This window comes from Magallana gigas, chromosome 1 (genome assembly GCF_963853765.1).
Source record: "Magallana gigas chromosome 1, xbMagGiga1.1, whole genome shotgun sequence".
NCBI classification, from domain to species: Eukaryota; Metazoa; Mollusca; class Bivalvia; order Ostreida; family Ostreidae; genus Magallana; species Magallana gigas.
In genome coordinates this window covers 65,818,763-65,844,801 of record NC_088853.1, presented here as the reverse complement: position 1 = coordinate 65,844,801, position 26,039 = coordinate 65,818,763, and the positions used below count along the sequence as shown (strand labels likewise).

Genomic DNA, 26,039 nt, shown 5'->3' with positions numbered 1-26,039 from the left:
CCTTGCTTCTCTAGCTGCAAAAAACGTAAGATCTTTTAGGATTGGTCAATTTATTTCAAATAGTTTATAAACGTGTCCCAAGTAAAAGACATGCAGCTATTTTCTATACTAAATCATGCAATATTGTACTATATTTTTTCTACTTTAAACGTTAAAGTGAATTGAACGATTTGTAAACAAAATTGGGGTCAATAACTGATATCCTAGATGCATGTAAATAATATTAAACATGATATGTGATTAATAATCCTATACAGTCGTTTGTTTGCAGTAATTGTCATGTTTTTGTTGGCAAATTATTATGCTTTTCTTAAAAGTTATGAGTTTTGTATATTGAACGGATGCTCTTCGATTCCCACGAGACTCTAGTTCAATGCAATAATGCATCTTTGTTTTTATCGTTAGATCTAGAAAATCTAGCTCTCTGGAAACCAACATATCAGTCTTCCACGCGATCTGGCGCTTCCGGTTCAGAGAAGGCAGTTGATAACCGGAAATCTGATCGGACGTTTCGCGGTGGTCAATGTTCAGCAACTTTACCGGATACTAAAGCAATTTGGCGAGTTGATCTGAAAGATATATATCGGTTAGATCGCATTGTGATATATTTTAGGACAGAGAACAAGACATGGGGTAAGATGCGTTAGCGATCTTTTATCTCTTAAATTGTCTTATTCTGTTTATGTTGATCATCGGGACATCTAAAGTGAATTTAATAATGAGTTTGGCACGTCTTCTTACTCGCAAATGGTTGTTGTATAGAAACGACATAGAGTATTTTCTTTGTGTGTGTTTTTTTTTCTTCATAATGATTTGTTTTTTCTTAAATCTGCAATATCTGGTCATTATATTTCAAACTGTAATACCGTATGTGAGTTTGTCTTTTTTGCATTTAAAATTAATCTACTTTTTGAATGTAAATTCAAAGGTTGTATGCAGCGTAATCATTCTATACCGAAAATTAGCACCTCAAATGTTGTCAACGAATATCGTAATAGCTCCGACAGCGGCTTCTGAGCAATCGACCATTAGATGTTACGGTTTATATCACATCGTGTTACATGTACTCAACTGCAGCCGTTGATGTAACTAGCGGTTTTTTTTTATATATTAAAAAAAACAAAACGTAGATACATACAAGTTACATCGATAAATTAAAATGAGTAATTTCTACACCACATCATTAAGGAAAACTTTAAGGTTTAAAAATTCTAGGTAACTTTCAAACTATTGATAAATCATTTTTACAAAAACGTAAATGAGAATCATGGTAAACAACTTCTTGAATGACGATTTCAAGCTATTGATGAATCATTTTTCACAAAAATGTAAATGAAAATCACGGTAAACAACTTCTTGAATGACGATTGTTTGGGAATGCACAAGGAAAACACATAATAGGATTTCGTCTGCTAAACAAGTGTTATCGGTAAGGTGAATCAAGTCTCTTTTTTCGTTTTTGGAAAGAATCTAAACGTGTGCTTGTTTATTTTTTATTGTAATGCAGTTTCTCGATTAAATAATCAACTAAATCAATAAATTTATTTGAAAAAGCAAATACTTGCTCTTACGATAATTATTTTAATGAATGGACAACGTTCAAACGTCATAAATAGCGTAAAGCACCGAATATCAATATGCAATAGTCAGCATAACAAAAGAGATGTGTTGTGTTTGTACTATGCTAAATTAATAGGCAGGGTTTAATACATTAATTATGCACTCGCTTCCAGCTTGTTTACTATGTTTCAAGCCATGACTAGTATTTATATAATAGTGTTGAGTTGTGCATGTACTATGCCTAAATAATAGCCAGGGATTGATTCATGTTGCATGAGCCGGAGGCGAGTACACTATCAAACCCTGACTACTATTTAGGCATAGTACATGCACAACACAACACTATTGTTATTATTATGCCGAGTTTTGTATATACTGACGTGCTTTGCTTTAAGTAGCTGTGACGTTTGAGCGTTGTCTTGTCCCATAAAATAATCACCGGAAAAGCTAGCGTTTGTTCTTTCAAAGTAATCAATTGAATTCAAATTGATTGAAACTTTAATCAACAAGTTGTTGTACAATAAAAAATCAACAAATGTTCATGTTCTTTTCAAGAAACAAGGGACGTTTCACTTTACCGACAAGACTAGAAATGTTTAGCAGACGATTGAATTTTGTTCTTGTACATTCTTTATCAAGCGTCATTTAAAAAAAGTGTTTTTGTGATTCTCATGTAGAATTTCTTTCAAAATTGTTTAATCCATTTGTTCAAAAGTTTATCAAAACTTTAACTAATAAAATTATCGTCAATGATGAGGTGTTTTTGGAAAGATTTATAAATTTAATTGCTTGATGTCAATCGTATGTTTCTACGTTTTATTAGGTCACCTGAGTCACTCAGGTGACCTATTGCAATTGGTCTTCGTCCGTTGTCGTGCGTCGTGCGCCGTGCGTCGTGAGTTAACAATTTTACATTTTTAACTTCTTGAAAACTACCAGGCCAATCGATACTACTTTTAGTGTGAAGCATCTCTATGGTAAGAAAAATCTATATTGTGAAATTCATGGTTCTACCACCGATGGGGTGCCGTGGGCGGGGCCAAATAAGCAAAAAAAAAAGCCAAATTTTCAAAAATCTTCTTCTCTACTCCCACACATGCAGGGAATAAACAGGTTGCATATTTATGATGTCCATGAAGCCCTCTACCAAAATTGGGAAATTCATGGCCCCTGGTTCAGGGGTTCTGGCTCTAGGGTGGGGCCAATATGGCCATATAGTAAAAATGTATTAAATCTTAGAAAATCTTCTCTACTCCCATATATATTTGTTAAAAAGTAAATGCATGATTATAATGTCCATGAAGCCCTCTACCAAAAGTGTGAAATTCATGACCCCTGGGTCAGGGGTTCAGGCTTTAGGGTGGCGCCAAATATGGCCATATATAGTTAAAATGTATTAAATCTTAGAAAATCTTCTTCTCTACTCCCATATATATTTGTTAAGAACTAAATGCATGATTATAATGTCCACGAGGCCCTCTGCCAAAATAGTGAAATTCATGACTCCTGTATCAGGGGTTCAGGCTCTAGGGTGGGACCAATATGACAATATAGTAAAAATGCATAAAATCTTAGAAAATCTTCTTCTCTACTCCCATGAATATTTATTAAAAACTAAATGCATGATTATGATGTCCATGAAGCCCTCCACCTAAACTGTTAAATTCATGACCCCTGTGTTCAGGCTCTAGGGTGGGGCCAATATGGCCATATAGTAAAAATGTATTAAATCTTAATTTGTTTTTTCTTTACTCCAACACATATGGGAAAAAACTGAATAGATGGTTATGATGTCCATGAAGGCCTAAATTGTGAAATTCATGGCCCCTTGGTCAGGGGTTCAGGACATGGGGGGGGGGGGGGGGCAATATAGTGTTAATGCATATAATGTTTAAAAATCCTCTTCTCTATTCTCACACATCTGTATGAAAAACTGACTTCATAATTATGTTTACCATCGTCGGTGACCCACGTGTGATTCACATCGATTCTCTCCATCATCACCCGTGGGTCACTAATGAAATTTTGATTTTCATGTCCCCTGGAGTATGGGTTTTGACTCTAGGGCAGGGCCAAACTGGATGTATAGGTCTTAATGCATATAATGTTTAAACATTATCTTCTTTACTCCCACACACCTAAAAGGAAAACTGAATTCATGATTCTGTAGACCAGAAGTTTTTCACCAAAATTATAGGTTTCATAGTTCTTTTTGAAAGATTTCAGGCAGGGAGGAGATCGTTATTACAGATTTATAATTGTTCTACTGCAGAATGAAAACTAATTAAATGCATATATGAGACTCGACAAGTTTGTGTATGGGTTATATGCTTCTCAGGTGACCGTTAAGGCCAATTTGCCTCTTTTATATTTAAATACCGTCAGACATATCATCGGCTGCTGTAGTGTAACGATAACGCGTTGGGCTTCAAGACGTAATGCTTTTAGTAGCACGAGTCCGAAACCCGCTGTCGGCGCTTGCAATATTTTCGTTGTAAACATTTGCCATGCTCTATTTCGGCATAGTATGCTTACGCTATATAAACCCATTGTATACTATGCGAAAATAGATGAGTATTAAATATATAGAGACAAACTGACAAGAGGCATAATAATTCGGCATAGTAGATGCACAACTCAAATCTATGATAATAAGAATATGAACTGTAGAACAAAAACCAAAAAATACATTACATGTTACCGGTAAACACTGTAATAATAAATGTACTAATATTTCTATGCACATCTTTTATGACAACTTTGAATAACGTTGTGCAGATGAACACAACCCTCATAGAGCTGTGCCCCTTGGGTTCTACCTCTACATCTCTAACACAACCGATATAACGACCGCTGTCCGATGTTATCACGCTAATTATTACACAATCTACGATCTTCCGGATGTTATGCACATTCTCTGCGCATTGTCCGGACGTTACATCATATACTACAACGAACGGAAAGAAGGATATGTCTATCCTGCAAACTATTCCCAGTATGCATTTGCTGATTTGTGTGAAGTGGAAGTCTATGGTATGTTTTTGTTGCATCTGGATTTAGGAAGAGAATTTGAAGATAGTACGATTCAAGGTTTTATTCAGGTTTTCCGATCCGATTCTCAGCCTCAAAGTTTGTTGTTTTTTTTATCGGGGGGGGGGGGGGGGGAGTATATATCTTGTGTTTTTCATGATAAAAGTCTCATGTTTCTTTTAAACGTTTTACAAGAGATGAAATAAAATAAAAGTTTTAGATTGTATCAATTCATTTCACAAAGTTATTGCATGGATATAATATAAACGAGTTTTAAAAAAAAGCGCCGGTGCACCCGTTGCTCGAATTCTTTATCATCATGTCAAGTAGTTCTCCGTGAATCCACTACGCCTAGCACGTAGTTGTGTACCTGATGGTAATACAAACACTAGAATACTACTACATGTAGTAATTAAAATTGTTCGTATAAAAGATTTATGGTACGGATACAAGAAATCCGGATAATTTAGAGTTATCGAACCTTGCTGAGGATCGGAGATCGTTAAGGGTATAGACTGTTGATGTCTTCATGATAAAGCCCCTGCTCTTTGTTAATTCTTCCATTGTTTTGTTAGCCGATGTTTACCGATGTTAAATACCGTGCTTGCATAGCTTACCGTAATAAGCCTGACCAGAAACAAAGTGAAATATAGTCAACATTAGCTTTAAGAATAAAAAAACTGATGTTCAATAATAAGTTCCCGGCGGTGGAATTATGAATAGGCCCCTTTGATTCATTGATGAAACAAAAACTGTGTAAAAAAATATATCGGATAAACTCCGGAAATCAATAGACTACATTGTGTTTGAATGCCCTGTCTTTGATTCTCAAACAATTTGTTTGTAATGATTTTGGTGATAAACAACAAATCAAATTCGGGCTTTTTAAAAGTTGTTCAACCGATAAAAATACTTGTACTAGACCTATTTTAAAGGAAAGTAAACCAATAAATATCCCCAAGTATCCTTCTTATATGACGAGGGTCTTGAATCAGATAGGAAGAATGTAGTTTCAGCAATACTTTATGTATAGTTTAAGGAACACTTTAAGACGTTTTTAAAGTTTTTTGATGAATTAATATTTAATTTTGAGGACCTGTAATTTATCACTGAACGGAAATTTGATTAAAACGTAAGTGAGATTAAACCTTCGAGAAAAAAGTGAGAATTTATTGAACAAAATACAGTATATGTTGGTTTAATGTATTTCATCGCAGGCTGTCCTGCCCCTGTAGAAGATGGACCAAGGTGTACTCGTCCCTGCCCAACTAACTGTGAACAGTGTTACCCACATACTGGGGTCTGTCAAAAATGCAAACATGGCTACCAAGGGACTGAATGTGAACCTGGTAAGAGCAGACTTCAGTTTACTGATATTCATATATTGATATTGGCTAGACAATTCATGTTTCAAAATCATAATTATGATTGTTCGATAACACAGGGTCCCTAGTCTAGATGAATATGCTTAGCGTATTTCAGTTTATCGATAGTTATTTTTTTTGTATAATGTGTAGATAATTTAGAGTTCAATCTTTTTTTTTAAAAATAGGTTCGATAATTAAACTTCTTTCATGGTAGTCTTTTGTTTATACTAGTAACAATTGAAGGGACTCATCATTAGGTTGTCAGAAAACGAAAAATGTGAACTTTGCCTATCTTTACAAAAGTAGGACTATCGGAATATTGAAAACAAAATACCTTAGAAAGTGAAGTATGCCTGATTGTAAAACTTGGATGAAAACGTACGAAAACTAAGTAAAGAATATATTTATTTGCTTTGATTGAGTTGATTAAAACACTATGTTATGATAATAGATGCTACAATATTGAAACCAATTATATGAATTGTTTTGAGTTTATTGTATCGAATCGAAAATTTTTACTATATATCGATGTATATTGAAGTTACTGCAGTTTACTTACTATATTTGTTTTCTATAAAAGTTGTTTGCAGTGCCTCTGCCTCCATAAGTATTTCACCAAACAGTACAATTAATAGTCCTGACTACAATGCTATATATTCGGCGGACGGACTCACGCTTCCTTCCAATGGACGACTCCGGGTGGTGTATATCTACATTGCGTTGCCAAAGCTGACATCCGACCTAGCTTACTTGCATATATCTATTGTTAAAGCTGAACATTTCAATGTATTGTTTCTCTCAGACAAAATGGAAAAGACTGAGGTATGATTTAAAGCTTACATAAATACTTTACTAAAGAACACAGTGATCGCTTTTTGTTTCTGTTTGTCGGAGATTGGTATTGATTCCCTGTTTGTTTTTTCTTTGTTTTGTTTTTCTTTAAATTCCACATTATATTTGTTTATTTGTTTCGTGTATGAAGGCGTCAAACACACGATAAACGCTAAAATGCTTGTCTGTTATACAAAATATATGTAAATATGCATTTCTGTTTATAATCTAAAACAGCCAGTCATTTAGTAATTAAATTATTTTAGAATTAAAAAATTTTCTTATCACTTAATCAGTAAAATGTCAGTTTAAAATGTAACAATAAAATAAGAATGCTATTTAGATACTTTTAATATTTTGGACAATAATATTTCAGTATAGAAGAACGAGTATTCAAACTGTTCAGAATAATTTTCCATTTAGATATTATAAAACAAAGTAACCGTCTCTTTCTTTCTAGCGTTGTGTGTATTGTAGGAACAGTATTGGACAATGTATCCCGCATCAAAATGCAAATGAAATACACTATAATACCTTTTTAATTTTGTACATTTTATTCAAACATATTCTCTCTCTATTGATTTGCTACTATTAATTCCATTCCTTACATATTATTTTGTCGTTATCTATTGTGATTTAAGACATTTCTATTTGCAAAGAACGCGTAACTTTGAGTTTTGTAATTTATAGCATAACATTTGCCACTCAGATATATACATAGGTTCATTCTTAATTAAAATATGTAATTTGTTGATGTTTTATAAGTTGTCAATGGCTTATGGAAATAAGATAGATAAATCAATCGTATTACATAGGCAGAATCTGAATGTCCTGTTTCTTATTTTGCAGTATGATCAAGATGTTGTGGGCCCTTTTCATGGTCGCATATATGCACGTACCAACTATGGCTCTGTAACCCAAGCTATCCGTATTAAAGTACGATATAGGAATTCGGTTACCATATCCAATCTCAAACTTCCTCTGAAGACGTGCAGAAATGTTACAGTAAGACAACCAGACATCTTATTAACTGAACTTTAAAAAAATATGTCACAATGAAAAATTATGACAGAAAAACGAAATGTTTAAGTAGTAAAGGAGACGTATAATGTACCTTTGATTTGAATTATTAAACAAATAAATACGTCTCAGACAAAACATCTAGTCAAATACAGAGAGAGACACAGAGAGAGAGAGAGAGAGGGAGAGAGAGAGAGAGAGAGAGAGAGAGAGAGAGAGAGAGAGAGAATGTTTAAATAAATGTAATAATTATTTCACTTTGTTTACAGACGCACACATAAACCAGGTGGGAAGACCGGAGAAAAACAAATAACTAACATAATATGTTTAATGCGTTTACAGATTTACAACAAATTTGTATAAATGTATCTATTAAGCTATTTTTGTTCTTTTACGTTTCTGATATACAATCTGCCCGACATGAATTCTATACAAAGTCTTCATTGTGTGTACATTTTTATCATTTTAAATGTTTGTACATTTTTTTTTATTTCTACAGTAATATAAGTGCCTAACTTTACTCTTAAACTTAAACGTTTAAGAGCTTAATGAACTTGTATGAATATTCTATAAAACTTATCATCTTATTGGTCTAGAACGTCATCTGACATGGTAAACAAAAATTGGTTTTCCCGGGACATAATTACCAAACTCAACCTTTTTGGAAACGTTGGGATTTTTTACATTCGATTTGTATGAGAAGCTGAATTAAAAACATCATTAAAAGATTATTTGAAGATTCTCATATTTTTTATCTTACAACACACATCACAATATCAATTAAGTTTTTATTTCATAATCGTCTTGGAGATATGACGATTAATTGCCAAATAAAAATCAGATTGTCCATTGGCAATACCCAAAATATAATTTTTCTTTGGTAAAAAAGAAAGATGTAAATATTCTTATCAGAATTATTGTACTTTCTTATCAAAATTGTTGAAAGGATCTTATGGAATGACGATATTTCTGCCTTTGGTCGTGGGGTATCTTGATATTCTTTAAACTATTTATAGATTTCTGGGTTTGCACACGTTATATTTTTTGCTATTCAGAAGGTTTACGGACACTCTACTTGATGTCATTTTTAATGAATAAATAACAATTGCTAATCAACAAATAATAATAAGGTCATTTAAAGGAAACTTCAGAATATTTACAGTACATGTCATACTCCGATATAAAAAAGAATTATTTCTTTAATAAACGTTTAAAAATATATAAAAGAAGAAAGTATTCAATTACAAATCATAAAACAAAAATAAGCAAAACAAATACATTGTGTACGTCTGACTATCTGAATAAACTTGATTCATTTTTTTTTGCAGTATTGATTAAGATGGATGGATAGTAGTGGTCATTTCTTTATTAGATTGATCTCCTTTCAAAAAGAGCTTTATATGAAATAAAATATTAACATATTCAAATTTAAGAGCATAAAAATGTGGAATATTTCTTTATTGAACAACTGTTTTGGCTTTAAAAATCATAATTTGAAGTAGATCCAGTCTTTGTTGACCTCCCTGCCTTACTCACAGTACACTGTCCGTTATTATTCACAGTACACTGTCCATTATTATTCACAGTGCACTGTCCGTTATTATTCACAGTACAATGTCCGTTATTATTCATTAACTGAGTTAAAACGTTGGTTTTTGTTTCTTATTTGTAATGGAATTGAACGAAAATTGCTCTGATAAAAGGCCACGGTATGTTTACAAATTAAGCGCGCTTGTAAAAACACGTGTAAAAACAAAACAATTGTTTCACAGATATAAAGCATTAGATATTTGTCTATCGCCTGTCGGCAAATGGCAATAGCAGTATACGGAGACTTATAAGGATTTGCGCTCAATTCTTCTTTTCATTCTAAATGTCTTCAATTATTATGATTAATGTTAGGAATCGTTCGCTGCAAGTGAACTACAGGGGTTAAAATTCTTTGTTTAGTAAACAAAGCTCGAGACCTGTTATAGTTTACATATGCTTTGTATTGATATCACTTACAGTCTAATATTGGTTTTTATTGCTGATCGAATTATTCAATTATGAACACCTGTCTGCCAAAGTTGTATTGTTAAGGATTTTGTAATTTATGTACATTATTTGTAAACAAATAAAGAACTCGAGCTTTAATTGCATTTCAATAACTTCTTTTCTCAATACCTGGATTCTAATTTTACTTTTAACATTAAAATTTGATAATTCATTCAGATTAAAATCTGTTTATACAAAAAACTAATTATCTTTAATCAAGTAAAGTTCGATTGATGCTAACGGAAAATGGAACTAATTTAAACACCATCTTTGATATAAAGAAAATCAAATTCTTTTCTAGCATACATTATTTTCCATCCAATCGCGTTTTGTTTTTTCTATGTGTCATAATGTACAGTATGTTAACACTTATTGTCAAATCTGTTGGTGATGTGACGTCAGTTCGTGCAAACGATATAATGAAAACTTTTGTATAAAAGGAGAAATACGCTGGACATTGGAGATGTTAGAAAAGAAAACACTTCTGAAAGTGGCCTTCTGTAAAGGTGTTAGTTAGCTTCTTAAACATTTTAATATCCTGAAGGTTAGAGGACACCGTACTTAAAATCATTTCTAATCAATAAGTAGCAAAAGCTAAATGACAAAAAATAAGACATTTACAAAACCTGTTTTAAAGTTATAACAGTCAAATGTTGATAGTTTAAACATATTTGTTTATAACCGATGTAATCTGCGTAAAATTACAAAGCACGGAACATAATAAGAAAACCAAACAGACGTTGTTGTCCAAAACAAAGAATGATCGGAATGTAATGACATTGGCCAGCATACCAGTAAGGATATTCCTCTTAAATATACGTTATCATAAACGAATTTAGATATCCTTGTCAAATGTTGATAACTTGTGCATGATGTAAAAAGTTATATTGGTCTTCTGTCAAAGGAAACTATTTACGTATAATGCAATGTCCTGTATCATTGCAATATTAGTCACTGCTACAATTGACTGTATAAGTCAATGCGCACTTTATTATTGTTCATTCCTTTAGAATCTGTGTCACTAAAATAAAGTTAATCAAATTTTTTTTGGTGTTTTTTTTCAATCATTATTTCATTAAATAACTGTAATGTTGTATGCTTATTTATTTAGCAGAACTTGCTGATTTATCATGGAGCATACAAAATATATAATGTCTTCATTGTTGATTCAGAGTTCCTTGTGCATACTGAATCTGAAAGAAAAAAGTAAAGTTTTAAACTATGTGCAAAACTATTTTCATTGCTTTATAACTTACTCCTGCTTATTTAAGCTTTTTCAAAACGTTATAATTCGATATTGAATATCCTCTTGAAATCTGCTTTAGTCTTCCTTAAAATAGATTTCTTTGTTGTTTTAGATAACAAATATACAATTATATTTTATAACCAAAATAAAGGATTTTCTATCATCTGTATAAAAAATGAAATAAACATTGCAATGTATAATAACGAAGTTGGTGGACACGAAAATCAAAAAAAAAAACTTACTAATTATTGATATGCTTAAAGCATTTCCTCAAGGGAAGTCTCATGTTAGAAATAGTGAATGGGTATGTATAGTGGACAACTATAACGACGTGAGACACTTGGGCAATGACGCTGTTTGCCATTGAAACTTTCCAACGTTCAAGATCCTTAGAGTGGTCGTTATACTGTAACGTCAATATGTTAAAAAAACAAATATTGTAAACGTTTTATATTTGGTGGAAATTAGTTTTTTAACAAGTCGGCGTGAATTTGAGTTAGTGTATTCTTAAATATGAATCGTACTATCCCTAAACATATGTGCATGGCATTTAACTGTACTTAATTTCGCGGAAGCAGAACACAGTAAAATTTCACTGTTCAATCTGACGATACAATAAGCAGTATGATGTTTTCTTTTACCAAAGAAACCTGTCTTCTTTATCGTTATCTATTCTCAAAATTATGTAAAGTACATCAAATGTTGTTAAAAACTAGTCTAGCTGAGTATATTTTTGATTTACATGTACCAGTATTTCGTATCATATTGATGACGTCACAAGCATCTTATCCAATACAAATTCCTCAGATTTACAAAAGTGTAAAACAAAAAAAAGGACAAAAATGTAACACTTCCCCGAGTATTACGAAAGAAAAATCTTCAAATATCAAAAGCAAATGACATATAGCACTAAGAATGTTCGTACTATAAACATTTGACTTGTTGTTACTTAATATTACGGGGCATGTTTAATAAAACAGCAAAATTTGAGAGAGTTTGTGATAAATGATGATATTTTTTATTTATAGGGATTAATAATTTCATTCTAAAAGTGTATATTTTAAACAAGAACTAATTGTCGATAAAAAAAAAAGTGTATCATAGATAAAATGATTTCAGAGCAGTTTTACTCATTTGATTTTTTGTTAAGGCAAAATAGTAGTATATGTTTTACTTTCAAGTGATGCAATGGAAGGAAAGTTTAACAGAAAGACTTTATTCACAAGTAAAAGTATAGTTATTTTTAAAGAACACATTCACTTCATATTAATATTTAGAATTGTTTTCATAAAAAAATAAACAATTGTTAAAAAGGAAATTCAAATTGACGATCATTAACCTTGGAGTTACCTTAACCTACAGTCTTAATTATCAACTTAAAGAAACGGATTCTACTTATCTTTAAAGTTTTAAAATCAACCACCCATAAAAATAATTTACGTAAAGTTTGATTTAATTTTACTCATTGGTTTTGGGGATAAAAAAAATGTACCCAAAAATAAAATGTAACAGACAGACAGACGGACAAACACAAACTGTCAATTGCGAAAAAAAGAAAAAAAATATTATTAAAAAAGCTCTCTTTATAGTTTATTAATGTGAATTAAAAGGTGAACAATCTTATCTAATGTCTTCACATTAATCCTATATGTATCATTCTATTTAAAAAAAATGAATTAAAATCGCCATACGTTTTGACAGACACTTCATAACACGAGATAAGAATAGCTGTTTTTTTTTTATTTTTAACGATTTAAAAGAGGATCCACTAGAAAAAGAATATTTACTCACCAGTTTGATTTCATGAGCTTCTGTACTAAACAAAACCACAGTGACGTTGTGTGTCTTATTTATTTCAAACGATATGTTAGCAAGGTTTGTAGACATTCCCGATAAATACAGATTGATATATACGAGACCATCTTCGTCTGCTTCTGAAAAAGATAATCCGTTTCTCGAAATCATGGCATCATATATCGATGCATTAAAGGTACTTGAGGGTAAAATGGTGGTTCTAGCCAGGGCATGGCAAACTAAAAAATAAAATAATATAATAGTAACATTAAAGTAAAGAGAGCACTTATAAACCATTAAAATAGTTGTAAACTGTTTACAATTTTTTTTATTTGCGAGCGAGACACTTTAGCGATTTTCGTGATTACATCGTCGTCGCGAATATTCCCCGCCGCGACTCAGCCCTTGTCGTATAGTTGTAATAAAAACACAAGTCTTTAATGTATGTAAGTTTTATTCCCAAAAATAAGTCATCGCAAATCAGTCTCCAGTAAATCGCTAATCAGTCTCCAGTAAATCGCTAATCAGTCTCCAGTAAATCGCTAATCAGTCTCCAGTAAATCGCTAATCAGTCTCCAGTAAATCGCTAATCAGTCTCCAGTAAATCGCTAATCAGTCTCCAGTAAATCGCTAATCAATCTCCAGTAAATCACTAATCAGTCTCCAGTAAATCAGTCTCCAGTAAATCGCTAATCAGTCTCTAGTAAATCGCAAATCAGTCTCCAGTAAATCGCTAATCAGTCTCCAGTAAATCGCTAATCAATCTCCAGTAAATCACTAATCAGTCTCCAGTAAATCAGTCTCCAGTAAATCGCTAATCAGTCTCCAGTAAATCAGTCTCCAGTAAATCGCTAATCAGTCTCCAGTAAATCGCTAATCAGTCTCCAGTAAATCGCTAATCAGTCTCCAGTAAATCGCTAATCAGTCTCCAGTAAATCGCTAATCAGTCTCCAGTAAATCGCTAATCAGTCTCCAGTAAATCGCTAATCAGTCTCCAGTAAATCGCTAATCAGTCTCCAGTAAATCGCTAATCAGTCTCCAGTAAATCGCTAATCAGTCTCCAGTAAATCGCTAATCAGTCTCCAGTAAATCGCTAATCAGTCTCCAGTAAATCGCTAATCAGTCTCCAGTAAATCGCTAATCAGTCGCCAGTAAATCGCTAATCAGTCTCCAGTAAATCGCTAATCAGTCTCCAGTAAATCGCTAATCAGTCTCCAGTAAATCGCTAAATAATGTCGTCGCGAATAAAAATTGTCTACTACTTTATGTCTTTAAAATAATATTTCTGATTAAATAGTAAATACGGTGCATGACAATATCCAAACTACATTATATTCACATCTAAATAGCTAAATAGTTATTAGGAAACATTTTGATCATTAGGTATACCATTGAAGGAGTCAGCAAGATTCCAATTCTTCAAGAAAAAAATCTTTCTACGCTTCGGGAAATAAGTTTGCCTTGGGAGTAATGGAACCTTGCTGTCTATCTTAATATAATATTTTTACTGTTTTATTTTACCGTCACAAGTATTCATTCAGAAAAAAAAAGTTCAGTTCAGTATAATGCTTCCTATAGCTCACAAGGTAACATGTCAAAGTCAATAAAATCAGATATCACGTCGATTTGTGACGTAGGCAAGTTATAAAGATGAATAAATATAGTTAATCCAAAAACAATGATAATCGTTGCAACGATAATCAAATCATATGGTTATGCACATTAATGATTTATTTCAGAATAATACTAAACTTTCCCCTTGGTTATTAGAAATAACTAAGTGATCCAAATAGGTTTGTATTAGCTCATCGAACTAATGTGCCTATTTCTAGAATTTGGTCTACATTAAAGGTATTCAGTTTGTTTACAACAAGTGTTAAGCTATCAGCCAAAAATATCAAAATACTCTAATAAAATGAAAAAAGAAAATATTTTTACTTTTTACAAATTTTGTCGTCTTGATATCGCCATAAATTTAAAAAAAATCGCACTTTTTTCTCTCAAAACGTACAAAATAATTATCGTTTAATCAGAAGAAACTGTTTCAACACTAAATGTTTCTAATCTTATGGAAAAGGTGTTTTACAATTGCAGTTGGTATCCCAATCATTCTTTCCCTGTTAAAATGGATAGTAAATGATATATATATATATATATATATATATATATATATATATATATATATATATATATATATATATATATATATATATATATATATTATACAGTAATAGAAAGAGGTGAAAGTGATACTCACCTATATCACAATCGACGCCATCGAATCCAGGTTTACATTTAGAACAAAGCCCTGTACGAAAGTGACATTTTTCACAGTTTGAGGGACATGGTTTTGTGCATTGTGGGACATATGCAACGGGACTAGGGCAACCTAAAAGAAACGCCCAACATTAGAGAATTAATACAAATGCATAAAAGGAACACAGTTCATGGGATACAAACCTTTCAAAAGACATACCAAAAACCTGTACTTCGCAAAAGTCCGCCTGAGCCTTAGTAGAATAACCCGGGGGATATTTAACTCCAGGGAGACGCTCGTTGTAGTATATGACAAACTGTCCAGAGTAAGGACATTTAACTTTTAACAATTTTGGAATGGTTTGTTTCGTGAATGTTGTATCGTGATGACAAAGAATTCCATCTTCAAGATTAGTTGTGTTTGAGATATACAGGTAAAATCCAAGGTATACGGCCGTGAATCCATTGTCGGGTCCTTAAAAAAATAAAACAAGTCTTAAATTAGAAATAAACATGAACAGGGGATTTACCATTATACCAAAAGGAAACAAATACAATATTTTTTAACAAATTATGTGCACAGTTCTGTTTTCAATTTTAAGTGAAAACAAACTTTAAAGTATTTGTTTCTGATTAATTAATTTAATATTTGTTAAAAAATAGAAAGGAGCAAATGGGAAAAATGTATGAAAACATATCTGACTACCCCAGGGCAAGTTATCAGTCCGGAACATGAAAACTACGTGGTCAATCGCGCAAACTCTCCCCAAGTTCACCCGCCATGTTGCTTTTGTTGACGGTATTGTCAATGAACACTGTTTGCCATCCCACTTTAATGATTCAAAATGACCGTCAACAGCCTTATCACTTGTCCCGTCTGAAAATGTCGAGGACTGCCATGTTTCTTTTCCAAAGCTTAAATTTTCCAAATCTACAAAGCTCAACAATCTATACCACTATATTAAAATAATAGACTCGATTTTTTGGGCTTTAATACCGAGAAATCGGATATTATGTACTGTCTTTTGTTTTATATATTTTTAAAATCATTGTTACTTGAAGATTATCATTTTTTTTTCTCAATTAAGCTTCGCTAATTTATAATAAAAAAAAATTCCTTTAAAAAATCCGGAAATCATCTGCAGTTTTCGGATTTTACAATATTGTGCATGCGCTTTACATTCACGCTAAATCACTGGAGGTCCTTCGTTTAAATTTCCAAATCATCACATTTGTATGGATAAACTCAGAAACGATATGACAAATACGAGTAAATCTTTTATTGAAGGAAATTTAGGAGATAACTCTACCTCAGTGCATTTTTTATGAAAAATTCCGAGAGCTCCGAATGTAAACATGGTGTGTAAATTCAAAGCGAGGAAAAAAGTTGGTTAGAAGTGTTAAATTCTTCATAAGTATGAAATAAATTTTGAGATGAAAGATATTTACAGCCTCAAAATGGTATATTTGTGAATAATTTGACTGTTATTTACAATGCAGCTTCATTAATTTTCTCCAAAGTCGTTTCGGAGCTATTCTATAATTTTTTGCTTCATAACGGATAACGAGGCGTTTTAACTGTGGTTAAGGCCCGTCCCGAGATTTTTCAGTTAGATTTTTCTAACTAAGCAGAGTGTAGTGAAAATTAAAGCATTATAGTAGGCTTAAAGCTTGGTTATGAAATTCTCAACAGTACGGTGTGTCAATGTATCAATTTCGTAAATGTCCGATATCATATGTTATATGTCAACCCGTGCACGCGCGGGACAAAGTCTAGTATTAGTATTATGACTTTTCATTCTAACAAGGTAACAGAATTAGCTGTTAGGTATCCAAATATATGTGAACCAAAAAAGTTCAAACACTTGTAAAGAGTACATGTATGAAATGAAATGTTATTTTGTTTGATGAACGGCAAATCAATATTGTAATTTGAGTGAGTGGGCTGAAGTATTGTGTAACAAGTCTTTTTGAATCAAAACTCTCACTATACATACGCTCTTGTAAGAGGTAATGTCAGGTGCCATGGAGAAGTAAACATCCGGTACTGACCGGTAACAACCGCCGTGTGCTCTTTGTCGTATTTAGAAAATCTGTAGACGACTTTGTAATTTTTTCGCTATTACAGTAGCAAAAAGTTGTACATACAATTCAATTATGTGAGAAAGTTATATACTTTTGTCTTCTTACAACATAAACTTCGGTGTTCTTTCATAGTTGAAATATTCAAATTACATAAATGAATTTGATTTCCTTATGGGCATATTACAAAAATGCATAATATTATTATTTATAAAAGGTTTGTCTACCGAATAGTTGTGTTTAATTCATATCCTGATGTTACGTATCGACTGAAAACAAAGCAAACATTAGAAATATTAGGTAACAAAATACAGGGTTTTATTTTCCTGTATTTCTTTTTTTTTTTCTTTTTATTATTATTTTTTTTTTTGTTAGCCAAAACATAATAATCTATATATAAATATAATATATATATATATATATATATATATATATATATATATATATATATATATATATATATATATATATATATATATACATATATGATGTAGTCATAGCCGCCTTCAGGGGCGAATTTTGATATGAGGCGAAATTACGTAGTCTTTCTTCATGTCTTGTTAAAGCGTTCACAAAATCTGATGTAAAATCGGACCAAGCAATGAATATGAAAAACGAGTGTCAGCATTCAACTTAGCGCGGGAATTTGTTTCATGACAAGGTCGTTGTATCGACGGTTAAACTGACGGAACAGGGAATTCAATTTAGACTGTTGTTAATCTTCAGTATTTTCAATTTCAGTAACTTTTCAGTCCCATTTCAGTTGACTGAATGGCACAGTTTCATCATGTGTTTAACGTTTTCGCTTCTCTATATGTGTATATAAAGAAGCATTCTTGCAAATGTAATTATTGATACTTAAGTATATATATTCAACCGTCCTTTAAAGTATTATAAGGGTACACATTAAATGCATATCCATATTTATTCTAGATAGCAATGGACAGTTATAACAGATACAAAAGACCATTAAAGATTTGCAAAATTTTTCGTTCCTTTTATTTCTATTTAATTTTTTGAGATAAATTAAGGTCAAGATCTAGTAAATGAATCTAGAGTGTCCTTTTGATGAAAAAACCATTATGACGTCATACTTTGCATCATCAAAAAAATTTATTACTATTATATAATATTATAAATCTGTAGGCACCTTTCATTTACTAGATCTTAACGTTACGGAGCTTTCTGAATCAAGGCATAAACTGTAAAGTGAAAAAAATACCAGCAAATAAATTGTTTGTGTTAAGGTATTTCGCAAAATATTAACTAACAATGATGTTAAGAAGTCACGGTTGTGAATCACGTAAAATGATTTTGCATCCGTCTGGGAATGTCGTTAATTCATATCTTATTCATTAAACTTTTCATACTAATGATTTTTGTATACACAAATATATATCGAATATTAGACTTAAAAAATGTAATACTGTACCAGACTTTGAGTAATGATAAGGTAATTTGCCGCTGATTTCAGAAACTATTTCAACGAGAAGTATACACCTATAAATATATCACTTTATATTCTGATTTACCCAGATACAGCTTAAAAATGCATTACTTTATGGGAAACAATAGTTATAAAAGTTTCAAACTTATACTTTGTTTGACCAGAGCAAGAATGGATTGACTTTTTGAGAATTAAACAAAGTTGGAAAAGGTCAGAATGATAATTTTAATCCACCAACCATTTTCGTGCTTTATATTTCAAAATTCATGTCTATCATGTTGAATTGTACTTGGTTTTTCAAATCAGATGGAATTCTAAATTCCAAAAACATTTACTGCAAAATCATGAAAATTCGTCGGGGCGAATAATTTGTGGATTACTTTTGTTATTTGTTTGTTCGGACGTAAATTCTTGTACTTTCTTACACCTACAAAGGAATACAAACTTCCTAGTAACCCATTATTTTTATTTGAGGAGTATGTCAATTAGTGTATGAGAGGTACCCAAGAATTCCACAGAAGTTGAGCCACCTTAAAAACCAATGATTTCACTGTATCATAGCAAATACTTAATTGTCGTTGCAGTTCATCTCTTTATGAATTGTAAGGTAAACATACTCACTGCTGCAGCTGTAAACAACAGTAAACGACTGTAAACTAATATATACCACTCTAAACGACTGTTAACTACTATAAACAAATGTAAACTACTCACAATTTTTACAGGTAAATATACAAGGGAGTGTACATTCGGGATCCCTGTAACCATACTGTGGAGAGGGACACCCTATTGTATGATAAATACATTATGAGTTTAATTGTAAATATCTAAAAAAGTTTCCGTTATCCTTTGATCCTTATCTATTATTGTTAACAATTGTACTGAAAACATTTCTTGTGTATATACAATGCATCAACATTGTTTTATGTTTTATAGTTAGTTCGGAGACAAATCTTTGACTTTTTTCATTTTATCTGTTTCAATTGAATGTCTTTCTCAGGTATACATATGTATTTTATATTAAAAATCATCCAAATGTGATGATTAAATATATTGAGACACGTTAAAGAAAACCAAGACCTACAAATCTACTTTAGACTAAGAAGATGAACATTTCTTTGACATTTTTTATCTGATCTGTTTCAATTGAATGTCTTTCTCAGGTATGGATATGTATTTTGTATATTAAAAATCGTCCAAATGTGATGATTAAATATATTGAGACACAGTATAGAAAAACAAATCTACGTTAGACTAAGAAGAAGAACATTTCTTTGATATTTTTCATCTGATCTGTTTCAATTGAATTTTTTCGCAGGTATTGGTAGGTATTTATTTTTCATCAAAAATGAACCAAATTTGATGAATAAATATACTAATACAGAGTTTAGAAAAACAAAGACCTACAAATTAACACAGGACATTGATTATTTTTATGTGTATACAATGGAATAAAGTGGATTTAGAAGAAAAAAAATCGATCTAAAACTAACCGTACACTTCGACCTCACAAAGGTCAACAAACGCGTGTGGACTGTAGCCCTTTGGGTATTTTAATCCATTGATTCTCTCATTGTAAAAGATAACGTATCGACCAACAGCAACACAAGTAATGTCCATCACTGCAGGTAAGGTATAAATGGTGTGGTGTTTGTCATGGTAACAAATTGTACCATCCGTATGATCTGTTTTGTTGGAAACAGCAACTGTAAATCCCAGAAACCTCGCTCTAAAACCATTGTTTGCGTCTACAATTAAAGTAAACATTTGTAAACAAAACATTAAACATAGAACAGTCATAATCATCGAAAAAAATTTCGAAGAAAAAAACTGTACATGTAAAACACGTAACAAGAATTATATGTATCAAGTTTTAAAAAAAAAATGTAGGTTTCATACTTAAGATAATTGTATCAAAATGGATATTTTTTTATTATCATTGTTATTATAATTATTATTGTTATCATGATAATTATTATCATGATTATTATCGTTATCAGTATTATAATTATTATTATTATTAAAAACACCAACAAATCATAGACTATAAATTACCCCACTTTTTGTTGTCCGTTCTAGCATACACCACAATGCGCTCCACCTGTGAAATGCGCTCTAAATCCACCCTCCACATCGCAATCTCTTTATTTTCCAAGGTGGCGGTACATTGACCGCCTGCATATGCAAGGTTAGATTTCATACCATCGACAAGTTTACCACTTGGATTTTTAGATGAGAACGGATAAAGCTCAGTTGTTGGTCGATGAAGTGCTAAGTTTTCTACAAAAAATGTAAATTTTGAAAGAAATGAAAAGTACTTAAATTGTTTATTCATCACAACATCAATCTTTTGAACAACATTTTATTCCGTAATAATATAGATCTTGATAAGGATATTCTATTCAAAATATTTTTTTTAAAACGATTATAAGTAATACTTTTGATCTTTGTGAAAATTGAAAGAATTACGTTATATCAGTGTGATATTAGCAATCTTGATTATTTTTGTTGTAACAATAGGTCCGATACTTACCCCTACCCCTCATCAAATAATATTGCTTACTTCGTACATAATTTTCACAAGATTGTCCTGAATAACCCAGACTGCAGTCTCCTAGGCATTTCCCCGTTATGTAGTTACAATACGTGCAGTTCCGGGGACAGGGGATATCGCAGTTAGCTCCGTACACTCCAATTGGACAACCTTGTTGAAATGTCAAAAAATGAAACGTTAAAGGATAGTTTTTAAAACAAACAACAAAGAATTCATTAGCAGGTGAACAGTTGAAGCAAAATCATACATGTATGATGTTGAACAGTTATTTAATTTGTGCTTAGTATATTAATTAAAGAAAACTTCTTTACAATTTATGCTTACAAAATTTGACTAGCACCGCCAGGGTGTGTGACTTAAATATAAAAAGGTTGATTAACACAATTTGCTCTTGGTGGGATTGATTATGTAATGAATACAATGTTTTCTTGTACAAATGGGGTGTGCTACTGCATAACAATATTCGTTCGTACCATAAACCTCCACTTCACAAAGATTATTAAAAACCTTTGGAGAATAATCGTGGTTGATGGGCGACAAGTTTTTTCTGGAATTGTAGTATATCACAAAACGCCCGAGAACATCACATGATATGTTCATGGTCGGCGGAATAGAGGCCGCAGTAAAGTTGGTGTCTTTGTAACACAACATCCCGTCTTCTTTGACCGTTGTATTTGATACATACAGAGAAAATCCAAGGAATCTGCTCGCATATTGGCTGTGTGCTTTAGGAAACAAAATTGAAATACAAATAGCGAGATAAATTGCATTGATTTATTATAATTACTTTACAATCTACTGAAAAACGATATTATGTTTTAAATGATAACTCCAGAAAAATACACAAAAACAGTAGGAAGTTAACTTGCATTATATCACCTCACTTTTTTACCGTCATACTTTGCTGTGCAACTTTTTAACAAAACTTGAACCCCTTCCCTCTTGATTTAAGGTTCTAGCGACTTAAATAAAATCTTTAAAACTCCAACAAATAATAAAATGGTCCGGTTTTGAGAAACTGGGTTGCATTTTATGTGGCCTGTTTCGTTCTTCAAACAAAACATGGATATTATGCAGAGGTAAATCAAATGTCCTTAACTGTTATAGCTATTATTGAAAACCAATGCACATATTTAGTTGGTTGTCTCCTCAGTGGGGCTATCGACGTGATTTGAATGTTAATGACTCACCAAATGAAGCTCCATCTGTCCTGTGATAAATGACTATTCTACTGATGCTTTGAATGTCCTCTAAATCAACCAGCCATGTGTTTTCTTTCGACCCAATCGACTCAGCGCACTGGTTTCCACCTGCAGGGTCTTCATCGCGACGTCCATCCACTGCGAACCGTGAAGATGCCTTCTCCCAAGTCTGCCATGTTGGTTTCTTGAACGCCAGATTCTCTTTTCAAAATATGTACAGTGCATTGTTTTTAATTTATTTTATGTCTTTCCATCATATAAGTTAGCATTGTTTAACAGTCTAAAAGGATGCTTTTTGCACTCCATGCAAACCATGATACAATGAGTTTATAGAGCTTATTTCTTAATTAAATGACTAATCTTAGGTTTTAGAAGTAGTGACTGTAATAGGATATCTAGGTACGCTGATGTCAGATAGATAGATAGATAGATAGATAGATAGATAGATAGATATATATATATATATATATATATATATATATATATATATATATATATAAGTCCAAAACTTATTATATGGCTTTACCAGAACAGGTTAAGATAATCTTCTTGATGTATACGTTTAATCCCAGTTTTAACGAAAATATGACATAATTTAACACCTGCATTGTTCATATGTATATGAATTTGATTTTTGGGGGAGGTCAGGAATGATTACTTTGGCAGAGATTATGAACTTGTGATAAACTAACTTGGATGATTTAATTCTCCTAAATAGAATATTTTTATAGTAAAAACATATAATTATTCTTACGACGAAGGTTTATCTTTAGAGAAAATTATAGATGTAATTTATGAATTACGAAAGTGTTGTGGGTATCTTTCACATACATTTGTCAATAATACGTCTAACGATGGTTTGATGTTTGTGGTTATTTATAGCCTGTCTACATCATATTCCTACATGCTGCTGTGTCTTCATGTGATGACGCAACTGATCAATTGTGAAATATACAGTCCGATAAGTTTTAATGACGTATTACTAAGGCGCAATTAGGGTTTTCATATTCATATCAATTTATCAAATCGTACAATAAGGAATCATCTTTTTTAAAAAAAATATAACGTTTTAATGTCTTCGGGCTTATTGAATCATCAATATCGTAAAACCATAACACACAGACAACGACTTATAATTTATTTTTATAAACATACCATGTTTGATATTAGCTACTCTCTTTCAACTGTTAAGTAAGGACAATTCGTCTTACTACAAAATTTAAAAAGAAAAGAAAAAAAGAAACAGGACTTACTTCCGTCACCTTCATTGAACATCAAAATACACACAACGAGAACGACTCTTAGCAACATCATTTCTATGATATGTCATTCATCGCAATATGGTCTTTCTTATATACAATATAGCGGGTTGGGGTTTTCTGTGTGTTAAATTTGACTACTCTGTCGTGTGGTCAAAACTCGTATTTGTTCGCCTACATATTTAATTGATTAAAGTTTATTTGTCTGAGCAGCGTTTAGATCATACATAATAGATAATAACACGTGAGAAGTTTATTATCTTTTGAAAGCACTCTCTTTATGGGCATCAATGTTAACATTAGTTGGCGATTATAAGTTCATATTATTGTGTTATTTGATTCTGTTTTCCTTTCTTTTTTTGTGATTAAATATCAGTTAAAAACAAATCTGTGTTCAATCAAGTTCATTTTCATCGACTGGTTTTCTTTGGTAACAATCAACACTTGTCGGTATATGAATAAAAAGATCTTACGAGAATTCAAAAAGGAACCCACTTTGTAAAAAAAAAGAAGTATCCCTTCAATTCAATTTAACTTGCAACTAAACAGTCTTGTATTTTTTTGCGTTTCTAATTACATTCATTTTGTTCACAATTTTCTTTAACGAATTACTGTGTATCTTGGCATACTGTTTAAGAGACCTGGAATATAAGTAAATGTGGTTTCTTTCGGATCTGCTCTTTTTGGCATGTTTTATTATAATTTTACATGCACATGCAATCAATCAACTTTTTACAACCATACTTGTGTTGTTAAAAATCATTTCATTATCTTATGACTGTGCATAATAATCACATACCACCACGAATAGTAGATTTTAAGGCAGTATGCTTTTGTTTCTGTTTATTTTGTTCTATGCAAATACGTGTATGCAGTTTCTTTCTTTTTTTCGTTTGTAGTCTTTAGTTTTCATTTACAACAAAACAATCTTAATATCTATAGTATCTGTAATGGTTAATTTAATGAGTACATGTTAACTTACAAGCAACCAGCAACATGTATTCCTGACAGAGGGTCCATTTAAGACGTTTTAATGTAACCTAAACCCGCGGAAAAAACCGTCGATAAAACTGGACTTGATTCAGTGGTGCATTATCTCTTATCGAGTAGTACATCAGAAATAAATGCAATACAATTAAAGATAAAGGCATGAAGTCGTATATTAATGTTTTCACTAATGTCTTTATTCGAAGTGTAATGCGTTGGTTAAATCACTTTATCGTTTCTTTTTAAGTTTTATGCTTACTTAAACTAATTATCAATTTGAAAACGGTAGGCAATGCTATGGTATATAACCACGTATATTTTATTTCAAGATTATTGAGTAAATTAAATTAAAGAGAAGATGTTGATGGCAGTTTGGTTGCTTATGTTCGCGTTTTGGTTTAATCTGCTGTTGAAAGAAGCAGATGGGGGTAAGTTTTTATAGCTTAAAAACATATGCTTCCTTTCACGAAAAGTTGAAACTGATTTATCTGCCAATTTCACTAAGAAAAAAAATATTGCGAAACATTTTTTTTTCAAATAAAACTAAATACTGTGGAATCATTAATTTTCGTGGGGGGCCAATTTTCGTGGATTGCTGAAATTTTATAGGTTCGTGGGGACGTAATTTCGTGTATTTTCTTATACCTACAAAATGAAATATTACTTTATAACCCTAATATATTATTCGTGGAGGATGTAAATTCGTGGATGAGAGGTACCCACGAAATCACCGAAAATTGAGCCACCACGAAATCTAATGATAAAACTAAATAGCTGTTTTACAATAGTTGATTGAGGTAAGTTGGCGTCCATGACCTATCAAACATATACTGTTGTATATAATACTGATAATGACTTCAATGGACAACTGTAGTATCATTATTCTACTAACATTTTGCAGGACGATTTATATAAGTTGATTTTGAATTTTCAAAAACGTATTCATTGTGCATTATCTGTTTGTGTTTTATTAATGGATTAAACTATAGATTGCATGAAAAAGCAACACTTTTAAGCAAAAAGGAAAAGTGTACTCCCTGGGAAGAAGATACGCCTTTCTTATCAAACGTGAAATAATTTATACATTTGTAAACTGTAAGTCAAACGTTTACTTCATTTATTCATAATTCTTAATTTAATTTCATAAACTAAAGAATTGTCGTTTAGTCAACTGAATAAAGTATAGAAGGTTTGGAATTTGATTTTCTTTATCAATACACATGAATTGTATCATACTTTGACAAATTGTCCTAGGGAGGTTAAATGGTTATTGTATGTGTCGGGTTTTTTTTTAGATTTTAGTTGTTTGTATGTTTTGCTTTTGTTTTCTGGGGGTTTTTTTTGTTTGGGGGGGGGGGTGTTTTGTT

At 31.7% G+C, this 26,039-nt stretch overlaps 2 protein-coding genes across 2 annotated transcripts; one reads left to right on the top strand and one right to left on the bottom strand.

Moving 5' to 3' along the window:
- Positions 1-398: 398 nt before the first annotated feature.
- On the top strand, positions 399-8,975 carry LOC117686960 (uncharacterized). The gene is made up of 6 exons (XM_066086693.1): positions 399-633; positions 4,339-4,593; positions 5,808-5,939; positions 6,538-6,779; positions 7,638-7,793; positions 8,078-8,975. The coding sequence occupies exons 2-6, from the start codon at positions 4,467-4,469 to the stop codon at positions 8,087-8,089; spliced, it is 669 nt and encodes a 222-aa protein (XP_065942765.1). The 5' UTR covers positions 399-633; positions 4,339-4,466; the 3' UTR covers positions 8,090-8,975.
- Positions 8,976-9,125: 150 nt separating this feature from the next.
- Positions 9,126-22,630, bottom strand: LOC105334073 (uncharacterized). Its single transcript, XM_066086652.1, has 11 exons — positions 22,415-22,630; positions 21,698-21,949; positions 21,204-21,374; positions 20,726-20,950; positions 20,164-20,418; positions 15,848-16,072; positions 15,362-15,616; positions 15,143-15,274; positions 12,883-13,124; positions 11,334-11,497; positions 9,126-11,038 (listed from the first exon to the last, which is right to left on the bottom strand). Coding segments are annotated over exons 2-11 (1,848 nt in total). The 5' UTR covers positions 21,876-21,949; positions 22,415-22,630; the 3' UTR covers positions 9,126-11,037.
- Positions 22,631-26,039: the final 3,409 nt, after the last annotated feature.